At 42.9% G+C, this 12,500-nt stretch overlaps 1 protein-coding gene across 1 annotated transcript in view; it reads right to left on the bottom strand.

The window, feature by feature from the left end:
• Positions 1-2,076: 2,076 nt before the first annotated feature.
• The window catches only part of LOC113816249 (ubiquitin carboxyl-terminal hydrolase 48), a gene marked incomplete in the record, with an annotated part of 96,849 nt that continues 86,425 nt past the window's right edge, over positions 2,077-12,500 (bottom strand). The window contains 2 exon segments of the mRNA XM_070140815.1: positions 2,077-4,104; positions 4,532-4,631. Of these exon segments, the coding sequence (XP_069996916.1) occupies positions 4,563-4,631 (69 nt within the window).

Raw genomic sequence — 12,500 nt, 5'->3', positions numbered from 1 at the left:
CATTAACCAAGCATAACAGAGATTGACATTATTACAGCCCTGGTGGTGGATTCCACGCTCCGCTACTTGCCTTCAAACATCATTTGTGTAGCGAGTATCGGGTTAGTGGTTGTCTATGGAACGTTTTATATACGACTGACTTTATCCTTTATACTTTATGAATACAGGAGCGTCTTATATCATTGTTAAGGTAAATTTGTTTGATATTTCCTATCTAGATTTAAGCCAATTCAGGGGCTGGCGATATCCCTGAAATTACTGGTACTTCAAGTGTTAGAGTGGAATATTATTGGAGATCCTGAAAACAAGAAAAAAAAAAAAAAACGGGCAATACTTTGCTAATACTATATGAATGATCTGATGTTTTCACTCTCGGCTAAATTACTTTCTTAGTGATATGAAGAATATAAAAACTTATACTATATTCATTGATGCTTTCAAGCAATATTTAACCTTTCCACAGCTAACAGCCAGCGGTTGTTAGCATTCGTACACTGGTTGTATTGCGTAGAATAGTAGTACGATATTTGTAATCAATGTAAGTGATAACTTTATATTTGTACCTCGGGGTTATTATTAATCTTATTATGTTATTTTACGCTTGGCAGATACATTCGTACAGAATTATATGTCTGCCTGATATTACTCTAGGTTATTTGAGCTCTCTCATTTTCTCTTTGTACATCCTGAACTGATTATGAAACCACAATATTTATGCACTATCTTAACGAACATAATTCCAAACATGTTTAATGTAAAACCATCATTTAACATTAGATATCGATCAGCTATAAGCAAACATTTTGCGTCAGTTCTTTAAGGAAAAATATATAGTCTTTGGATATTGAACCGTAAAGCTAAATCCATATATCTCTGTCAACAATACTTACTACTAATGAAGTTGGGCCATGTTGGTTTGTGAAGGACTTTATGATTTCTGGAACTGAAACACACATCAGAGACCTCATGATAATGATAATGTCACTGACAGGAGCAGTCAAGAAAAAGCTCACCCTGAAATTGATTATCCCTGTGGATAACAAAATAAGTAAGAAAATGTTAAACACTGAAAACATAGTGTACTGTCTTACAGGAGCGCGAAGAGAAAATATGTTTGCTAGTTGGTTTGATCTACGGTCCGAATCTTCCCTAGGCATGGTGCCTGCACACTTCAGCTCAATTGCATACAATAGAGCCGAATACCATGATTAGCGTTATAATTTAGGAACTGAAAATCCATTGAAATAGGCCTAAAATGAAATACTGTTTCTTGTTTATACTGATTCCAGTCTGTAAGATTACATGATTACAGATTCAATTTTTGTCAAAATTTATTGTATGAATTATAGTAGTTCAAGGATGTAGTGTTGTTAAAAGGACGAGGGGAATCAAATTGCAAACACCGCCAGAAATAGAACTAGTTAGGTTTTGATATTTTTTTTCATTTTTTACAATGAACTCATTATTTTTTGTCTTTGAATATGATTTTGAAACTTTTCCCTTATTTGGTCAAATTTCCCTCATCGTATTTGTCTTTAAACTCCGTGAATTTTCTGTTATTTCTAATGTAATTCTAAGGGCATTTTTTTATTCTTTCGAAGTAGATCAAACAAATGTTGCAGAACTTTGAATGCATATCATATAGAAACGACGTTTCCCTTAAAAATAAAAAAATCAATGAACAGAGAAGACAATATCTGAAGTTTGTGTACAAATAATAGCAACATTCATCTTACATTGGTGAAGTGTAAAGTGTCGAGTAAACAGCTGATCTTACTATAAAGGCATGAAGAATATATGCAACATCTGGCGTTGAAGCAGTGTTAACAGGTTGCAGACAGATGGTGTATTGCTGGAGGGCTGTCATTAACCAGCTGGTATCTATTACACAGATGGTCTCTTATCATACATGGAATGAAGGAAAACACATTTTTGTACTGTAATAATATATATCACCAAATATCTTTTATATGTCCGGGTAGACTTTTGTCATTTTTTTTTAGTCTCAGTTTCTAAATTTTCTGTTTTATCTCCATTCTCAGTTCTCACCACAATCAAACGAGGGAAATAATAATCTTTATTGATTGGTAGACAGATTTTATTAGGTGTATCGTTGTATCCATAAGGTTTAAAGCCTTACACTTGATACCTGGAATTTTACTTGCCTTAATAACTGTACATAACAATATCAATAAATTGTACCAATCATACATTTGAAGAAAAATAGGGTATCAATTCTATGCAAAAAACATTCAGCCGATTATGTAAAAATAAAGTGAAGGAGCCTTTGTTTTCTTCTTACTATATGGATTAATAAAATCTATATTAATCCCGGAGAGCACTGTAGATTAAATGCAATAAATACAAACTGAATCTACGTTCTATGGTGAATAGCTATACAACCTATAAGATCTGACATTAAGGATGCATTTTAATTAAAACGACACGCAGAATTTTCCAGTAGTACATAATGTGACACAAAGTATAATTAGAAGACAAAAACACATTCCAAAGTCGATGAAAAACAAGTAAACAATCACATACACATTACTGACAAATACATCGACAAATGGAACAGACTGAGAAATACAGACATACGCATGGTAAAGGAAACGATCTGCGCTTTACTGAAAGACACTCACTGATACCGACACACACACAGACACTCTGAAATACACTGACACACTCACACGTTCTCTCACACTCTAAACAAACAGCACAAGCAGACATTCCCTCTCCCCAGACAGGCAACGGAACGACACATACACGGCTAACTCACTGGTAACTGAAGGACAACCACGTCTTCTGCAGGAAATACCTGATCTCCTTTTAAAATAAATCAAATTCTTTTGTTTTTAAGCTGGAAAATGCAGAAAAATACGACTCCCATATTCGCTACATAGCTGAGAGACGAATGCTTAATAATAAGAGAAATAAAAATGTGCTTCTGAATGTGTACATATATGCGTGGTACATAGCACCACATAACGAAACTGGGCTGCGTGTGCTTCCTCTTTCTGCCCTTCTCTTCCAAGAAGGACATTAGAAAAAATAAAACGATAAAATCAAATCAAAGAGAACATCACAAATGCGGGCATGCAAGAGTGGTCCCTCTAACCACTGCCCTGTGCTAGGCTTACGAACTAGCTAACAGGCTTAAGTTGGTACATATCGAGTGTCAGTGACTGGGGTTTAATTCCCTTACCGAAGCCAAAGGATTAACTAAAACACAGCAGACTGTATTGGCTGAAATTAATATACTGTATACATATTTTTCAACTCATTTTTTAAATTAAAAAAGAAAACTCCCCTTTGCTACAGAGAAACATACTCACCGACATATAAAGTATTTACTCTACTAACTATTATGTTAAAAAACGAAGCATTTATCATAGACATAAACTAGAACATTGGACTGCCATAAGGAAGCCTACGACAAAAGCTGAAAGCCTCTACACTGCCAATCCCTGCAGAAATCACTTCGGAATTAGCAGCATTCTTGAACATTCAACTCTTGGTTATCAAAAATAAGAAACGGAAAGCTTATAGCAGTCACCACTGACTTCATAAAAGAGAAGGAAAAGTGATAGAAAAAGAGGGGAAGAAAAAATCTGCAAACTATAGATAAATGAGAGCAGACATAAATGCTGTGGAAGTACGAACGCTCTGGGATATTTGTCATTGCTCGTGATCTGTGGGTGAGATCGGGATGCCACTATTCCATCACTAAGAGGTGGACACAAAGGGTGTGGAAGACGGGGCTCTCTTAGGGGGGCGGGGTCGCTATAGTAGACAGAGAGAAAAGGAAAGAGCAGTAACAGAGGTAGTAAAAGACAAGGAAGGAGAACAACAATGGGGAGGTGAAGAAGGACGAGGAGGAGGAAGAAGAGAAGGAGGGGAAGGACGAGGAGGAGGATGAAGAGAAGAGAGTTTCCGAGGTGCATGTGCGTCGGGGGAGAAGACAATCCGGGAAGCAAGGAGACGTTGTGAGAAAGGCGCTGGCGATTGTGCTGCACTTCACTACTAAGAGCTTGTTCAGGTACGGTCGCTGTTCGATCCAGGTTGGCAAGAGCCCACTACTGTTCCTTCCTCGCGCTCCCTTGTCTGGAAAAAAACAAAAAGATTTAGGGCATACTCGTTTTTTATGACTATTACATAACGAAAAAAAAAAAAAAAAAAAAAATCGCCGAAAAATACATGCACGGTAACCCTGCATGCATGAATACTGTTTAATATCTAAAAGCTACTATCAACGAATGCTATCTACATAACGGAAAATCAAGACAAAAAATAAATAACGCATTTGTGATGCGAAATTCATAAAAGTAGAAGGGGAGGGGATAGAGAGGGTGAGGGCTGAGAGAGAGAGAGAGAGAGAGGGAGAGAGGGAGGGAGGGAGAAAGAGTGAGTGAGTGTGATCCGCAACAAGTACTTTACGCCCTCAAGACCCAAGAATGGCCCGCGGGCGTGAGGGGAGGAAAAGAGGGCATGCAGTCTTCCAAGGAATCTACTCCACCTCTACTCCACCTACCACTACGAACGTGCAACGCCACCCTTCCACCTCACCAGTCCTCCTCCATCTCGTTGAACTCCACCATGCCGTCGCCCGCCGCCAGCTGCATGTCCTCCACCTGTGCAGGAACATAAAGCATAACGTTAATGTATGATAATAATAATAATGATGATGATGATAATAATAATAATAATAATAATAATAATAATAATAATAATGATGATGATAATAATAATAATAATAATAGCTAGAAGCACTCAGAGAGCGCATACCTCCGTCAAGGCAATAGGGGTGCCTAATTCAATAATTAAAAAACTTCCTGGATCCGGATCATCATGTATAACAACAACAACAACAACAGCAGATATTAATAATAATAACAATTATAATAATCATAATACTACTACAAATAACTACAACAACAATAATAACTGTAATTATCAGAACAACAGTAATAATCATGATAATAACAGTAACGATAATAATACACCAATCATAAAAATTATAAAAAGACAAAGGTGGTAATACTAACGTTACAATAACACTACCAATAAAGTCACACACATAAAATACATTTGGTACCAAAGTAGTCTTTTAAATCGAAGTTCAGCTTCTCCATCTTGCGCTGAAGCAAATGCTCGTCTTATCTCGTGACATCAAACACTGACAAGAAGGCATAAGCACAGATATGCGCATCGAGCTAATTCGTGCTCCTAAACGCGCTCACCTGAAACGACTGAGTGGACTTCATGTCTCAGAAAAGGAAAATGTTTCAACTGACAGATGTGTGTGTGTGTGTGTGTGTGTGTGTGTGTGTGTGTGTGTGTGTGTGTGTGTGTGTGTGTGTGTGTGTGTGTGTGTGTGTGTGTGTGTGTGTGTGTGTGTGTGTGTGTGCGTGTGCACGTGAGCGCCTGCATTTATGTGCGTGACATGGTACATGTGTGTGCACAAGTGCGTGTCTCGGAGACGTCCATGTGTGCAGTAAATCACTTGCGTATCGCGCGGACCAAAAACAATGGTAACATCATCACTGGCCGCCCCGCGCCCGGGTGCTCCGGACCCCCCACGGCATGCCGGCGATCGCTGCTCTTAAGCGCAACACACACTGCGCTGTCTATCAAATATGCAAAGCACCAGAAATAAAAAATCGCAAATGGAAGAATAAATTAAAACGAGAAAACACAATACAACGACGTAAAAAACGGCGCTCAAGCAAGGCCACCCCGTCAACCAACAGCGCTGCCGCATGTGTGCCTCTTGTCTTCATAATAAACAATAAATATTCCTCGCACCAAAGGGGTCGGCCCTCCCCTCCCCCTCCCTCCCGCCCCCGCCCCATCGCCTCTGGCCGTCCTCCCTCCCCCTCGGCCCGCGCGGACAGCTTGAGGCCGCCCGGGGGTGAGGGGTTCCCACGAGGGTAAGGTGGCACATCGCGAATGAGGGGAGAGGGGGGACGGGGGAGGGAGGAGGGGCGCGAGGCGAGCAACGTGTTGGCGGCCCATACCAGACTGTGGAAGAAGTTAGGAAGGGGAAGAGAAAGGGGAAGGGGGAGGGGAGGAGCTGGCACGGGCGGTAAGAAATATGTCCTGATGTGCCCCAGCCTTACACACGAATCAGATGCAGAACAATCATGCACATACACAGCCTCTCATGTCTTCAACTATACACGTTCACATTCATAAAACAATGAAACAAACATCCCTGAACGCCCGCAAGCATGACCACAAGACACGCCAAATATCATTTATAAGTAATAAATAATTCACAACTTCTTGACGACTCATTTTCAGACTATCACAATATACCTTCCTGCCAAGACCATCCAAACAGCCACGCTTGATAATTGCAAATTTCCTAAAAATACAAGTCCCTTTAACGCGGCAGTATATGAAATGTGGCGTGAACATTCCGTAGATTCCCAGAGCTAAGTGGCTGCTAAAGATTCGAATATGCTAACGATGGCCGAGTCCCCACGCTTTTATGGATTAAGTTCGGTTGCCGGTAGATTTAGTATGAATGCTTTTTACGTTTATTAACGTTGCAATGCATACCTTGCATTCTGGGCAATAAGATGGTGTTTGTGGCTAACAGCTGCAAACCGAGCGGAGACATATGGACAGGACTGTTTTACCCATTATCATAAATTCAGACACACACATTCGTCAGCATACACACACACACAAAGACACATGAAAACCTACAACAAGTGTTTGCATGGCAATTCTGACCCATCGATTATTTACATAGATAAGAGCAAATGCTGCCGAAACCGGTCCAAGACACATCACTTTTTTCCAACCTCTCGTTTTGTGGCCTGGGGGGGGGGGGATTTAAAAGCATATATATAAAAAAATATATGAATATGTATAGATGGATAAATAGATATATAGATGTGTGTGTGCGTGCAGTGATTTTATCAACCACTGCAGACAAGATTAATAATATGAAGAAAGGGAGTCAATGGAGGAAGGGACAGAGAGGGAGAGGGGGGAGGAGAGAGAGAAAAAAAGAGAAAGAGAAAGAGAGAGAGAGTGAGAGAGATCGCTTCCATGCAGCCATCGGTGCAATACCAACATCTTGGTAGTGAGAAGGCGCTGTGTCAGAAATTCAATCATAGCGATCTGTGTCTCCCCGCAGTCCTGTTGCAGAGAAGTTGAATGAAAGTTGAAAGGCACGCGAAGTGTGAATAGAGAGAATAAATGAAGGGTGAAAGAAGGAACAAAGTAGAATAAAAGGAAGAGATGGAGACAGACACTAAGAGAACGAAGAAAAAGGGGTGAAATATCCAAAAAGAAAGCTGGGAAACACATCAGAATGACGGGAGACATAGGAAGAAGGAACATGAATGAAATGACAGGAAAATAATGAGGTGGGGTCAAAAATAGAAAGATAAAATGTATGGAAAAGAACAAAAGGAACTGAATTGCGGAAAGTGGGATACACAGACAAGAAAAACAATTCAGTGGAAAAAGGTGAGGAAAAATAATGCAACTGGAAAACTAAACGAAAAATAATCGGACTGAGAAAACGAAAAAGCAGAAAATGAAGAAGAAAAAGAGTAGAAAGAGCAAGTATATACGTATGATATATATATATGTGTGTGTGTGTGTGTGCGTGTATGTGTGTGTGTGTGTGTGTGTGTGTGTGTGTGTGTGTGTGTGTGTGTGTGTGTGTGTGTGTGTGTACATACACACGCACACCTATGCATGGACAAATAGATATGCAGATATGTGTGTGCAGTGATTCTATCAACTACTGCAGACAGAGTAAAAATAGGAAGGAAGAGAGTTAATGGAGATGGAGAGAGAGCAGATAGAGGGGAGAGAGAGGAGAAAAAGGAGAGAGAAGAAAAGGAGAGAGAGAAGAAAGCAGTGGAGAGAGAGAGAGAGAAGAAAGAAAAGGAGAGAGAGCGAAAGAAAGAAAGGGAGAGAGAGGGAGAGAGAAGAGAGGAGAAAGGAGAGGGAAGAGGGAGAGGGAGAGGGAGGAAAGGAGAGAGAGAGAGAGAAAAGGAGAGGAGAGAGAAGAGAAGGAGAGGAGAAGAGAAGGGAGAGAGGAGAGAGGAGAGAGGAGAGAGGAGAGAGAGAGAGAGAGGAAGAGAGGAGAGAGAGAGAGAGAGAGAGAGAGAGAGAGAGAGAGAGAGAGAGAGAGAGAGAGAGAGAGAGAGAAGAGAGAGAGAAGTGAAAATGGATAGAGAAGAGAGAAGAGAGAGAGAGAGGCGAGAAGAGAACGGGCGCCGAGAGATGAGCAGCTCGGATGAGTGACAGCTGTAGTGGGCGCGGGGACGTGCAGTAACACCGGAACAAGGCCCGGATTAATGGCGTGCATTACCGCTCTCACGGCACATATAAACCCCATTAATCACGACCGCCGACCCCTTGGCACGGCGGCCGCTCAGACCTGGCCCGCTCGCCTTGTCAGCTACATTAGCCCGACACGACCCGCGACTTAGGACGACCCACTCACGCCCCTGGCCGGCAGAGAGGCCCTCCGCGCGCCCGCCCGGACCTGCACGTTGCATGTTCGCCTGCGCAAGGACGGTCGGGAGCGGCCGTGTGTGTGGCTGTCACGGTGTTTTTCCTCGTATTTTTTCATTACAATATTATTATTCTTATCTATCCTACCAAAGTGATAGATAGAGAGATAGAGATAAAGAGCGTTAGAGCGAGCGCGTGAACTCAATTCCATGCTATCTGATTTGCTTGAGTTTCGGGGCGTGTGTGAGTGCTTGCGTGCGTGCGTGCCTGGACGCGGCCTATCGTCGGGCAGCCCCAGCTTCTTCTAAACAACCGGAGCTCCCTGTATGCTAATGACGAGTCGCTAATGATGTCGGGCGAAGCTGGCGCGTCATCCTCCCGAGGTTCCCATGCCTCGCCTCCCCTCGCCTCGTCCCCGCCATGGGCATCCGAACCCCCTGCCCCCCTCGGCGCCAACCCCAATCACCCCCTCACTCCTGTATTTGCAATCACACCGACCCGCTCGCCTCCGCTTATCTCTGTAATCATTCGCCAAACACTTAACCTACATTATGGCATTTCACGCGCCGCTTTTTGCCCTTGTTTACTTTCCCGTCTGCATTTTATCAGTTGCAATTGATGGGATAGTGCAGAAAGAGAGAGTGTGAGAGGGTGAATGAGAATGAGAGAGAGAAAGAGTGGGAGTAAGAGATAAATGTACATATATATATATATATATATATATATATATATATATATATATATATATATATATATATATATATATATTAATTATTAAACTATTAATACATGTTTATATTAAAAATATAAATACATATATATATATATATATATATATATATATATATATATATATATATATATATATATATATATATATATATATATATATATATATATATATATATATATATAATATATGTTTATATATATATGTTTATATATATATATTATTATATATATATATTATTATATATATATATATATATATATATATATATATATATATATATATATATATATATATATATATATATATATATTTATATTTATATTTATATATATATATATATATATATATATATATATATATATATATATATATATATATATATATATAAGAGAGAGAGAGAGAGAGAGAGAGAGAGAGCAATGAGAATGAGAGAGAGAAAGAGTGGGAGTAAGAGAATAAGAAATAAATAAAGTAAAGAGAGAGAGAGAAACCGGTCTAGAACTTCCGTGATCGAGGCGCAAGGGGTCTGAGCTAACAACATTACACTGAGATATCTTAATAAATATACAAGTATGTTGGCAAAAAGTTCGCGAGGCCTTTTTAGTGCCGGTTTACACGCAAAGAGGGGGGAGGATATGCTTCTCTTGCATTCCTGACCGGGGAATACCAGTGGGTAATATGCAAGGGATGTATGCATCAAAATTAAACTTCTGTTAGTAATTAAAACAAGCCAAATTCATTGTATCGCCATAAAAGAAAAAGGTATATCAAGTAAAACAAAATTAGACAAAACTTTGAGAAGGATTGCGTATGACAGCGTATTCTGGCGACCTCCATTTGTCACGCCGTCGCCTGTGCCCCTTGCTCCGCTTTCATGAATAGCCGATCTCTTCCCCGAAGGAGCCGCTGCCCCGCCGCCGCGGAGAGCGAGGGCCATTAAACCCGTCCCTCGAGCCCCAGCGCGAGGGACTAATGCGGACATGGCGTCTACAAACAACAATGTCGCCCTTGCCCGCTCGCCCGCCTTTTCCTCGGCCTCAGCGCCTCCCGCCTTATCTGCACAGGATCACGCTCAGGTTTCACGTTGTATTGTAAAGAGAGACGGGGAGCGCGGGGGTGGAGAGGCGCGGGCGGCATGGGCGTGGGTGCGGGGCAGACACCTCGTGGTGAGTTACGAGCGGACACGCCCACATACGAACTATGTCAACACCAGTAAATAAGAAATTTGAGTAACTGTGCGTGGTGGCCGACTCGAACCGCGCACTGTTTACAACCTTGCGCGCTACTTGCCACTCTACTCGTGGTCATGTGAACTCGCCGCAAAAAGGGCCACTGGCCATATTTTTGGAGCAGTAGCCATTGCCTTGTCTCTCTAAGGCATGGAATTTGCTAGTCTTCTTCTAAACGGCTATCGGGATATTCTGCTTGGAAACTAGGCGCCGCGGGTACAAGCGGAAATAAAGTCGTGAGTGTACCCGCGTGTGAAACTGCCTTTATATTTGTGAATGTGACAAGTGCGTCGGCTCCGTAAGTGCTGTACATGAGGGGGTACAGAGTGGCCTCGCGCGCATTTACTGCCTTAAGTCGGGTCAAGTAGCGACAAACATTTCCTCCATGAGCGCCCGCTAGCCACCCGAGACAGCGAGCAGGGAGAAAAGGGTGAAGACACCCTCGGAGCATTTCCTAAGGTGACCGCTGGAACTCACGCCGCCAGATGATTCCCAGGATGTCACCGCACCGGCTTCCTTTCCTCTCCGCCTCGCCCCGCTCCGCGTTCCCACAGCAGCGTGACACATACAGATAACTACGCTTTGATGCAATCTTAGGGTGAAAGCGTATAAAAACAGGAGCGGGGGAGGGGGTGCGGCCAATGAAGAAAGAAGTGTCCTAAGACATTGCTAAAGAGGATGAGAACAGGCGAAGGGGGACAGGAAAACACGAGCACACACTGGGAGATCGGGACGAGGAAAATGAAATAGTGATCGGGAGGAAGAGAAAAGACGGTGGAAGGGAGGCGAGTGGGAAAGGGGGAAGAAGAGAGAGGAAAAAAAATGAGAGATGGCGAGAGAGAAAAAAAATAAGAGAGAGCGAGAGAAAAAAATGAGAGAGAAAGCGAGAGAGATTGACGGAGAAGAGAGACAGAGATAGTTAAATAGATCAAAAGGAAGCGAGGAAAAAAGCAAAGCAAAAGAGAGCGAGAAAAAAAGAGCGAGAGAGAGAGCGAGAGAGAGAGCGAGAAAGAGAGCGAGAAAGAGAGCGAGAAAGAGAGCGAGAAAGAGAGAGAGAGAGAGAGAGAGAGAGAGAGAGAGAGAGAGAGAGAGAGAGAGAGAGAGAGAGAGAGAGAGAGAGAGAGAGAGAGAGAGAGAGAGAGAGAGAGAGAGAGAGAGAGAGAGAGAGAGAGAGAGAGAGAGAGAGAGAGAGAGAGAGAGAGAGAGAGAGAGAGAGAGAGATCTCCGTGCAGGTCCGCAGTTGTGCAGGTTGGCGAGGCATTATCGGCGTGGCAGTGGCAGTGATAGGCTCCGTGCCACGCTTCCACCGACAAAAAGTCCACTAATGACGGTACTAAGTGACAACCGCCCAGCTGGCCCCCTTCCGAAGCTGATGCCGCCGCTGGAGGGAGAGCCAGAGGAGAGGGACACACTGACGCAGAAAAGGGAGAAAGGGAGGGAAAGGGGGGAAAGAAGGTGACGGAAAAGGGACTGCCATTGCAGGGGAGAGGAGCACACTGACGCAGAAAAGGGAGAAAGGGAGGGAAAGGGGGGAAGGTGACGGAAGAGGGACTGGCATTGCAGGGGAGAGGAACACACTGACGCAGAAAAGAGAAAAAGGGAGGGAAAGGGGGAAGAAGAAGGTGACGGAAAAAGGGACTGGCATTGCAGGGGAGAGGAACACACTGACGCAGAAAGGGGAGAAAGGGAGGGAAAGGGGGGATTATGACGGAAAAGGGACTGCCATTGCAGGGGAGAGGAACACACTGACGCAGAAAGGGGAGAAAGGGAGGGAAAGGGGGAAAGAAGGTGACGATTGAAAAGGGACTGGCATTGCAGGGGAGAGGAACACACTGACGCAAAAGAGGGGAGAAAGGGAGGAGGAAAGGGGGAAAGAAGGCATTGACGGAAAAGGGACTGGCATTGCAGGGGAGAGGAACACACTGACGCAGAAAAGAAAAAAAGGGAGAAAGGGAGGGAAAGGGGAGAAAGAAGGGGACTGGTATTACAGGGAAGAGAGAAAAGGGGAAAAAGGAGAAAGGGAGGGGAAAGAGGTCAGGCATTGCAGAAGA

The sequence above is a fragment of the Penaeus vannamei genome, chromosome 27, assembly GCF_042767895.1.
Source record: "Penaeus vannamei isolate JL-2024 chromosome 27, ASM4276789v1, whole genome shotgun sequence".
Classification (NCBI taxonomy): domain Eukaryota; kingdom Metazoa; phylum Arthropoda; class Malacostraca; order Decapoda; family Penaeidae; genus Penaeus; species Penaeus vannamei.
Note: the sequence above shows the minus strand (reverse complement) of the source record. Positions and strands in the feature narration are given on the sequence as shown.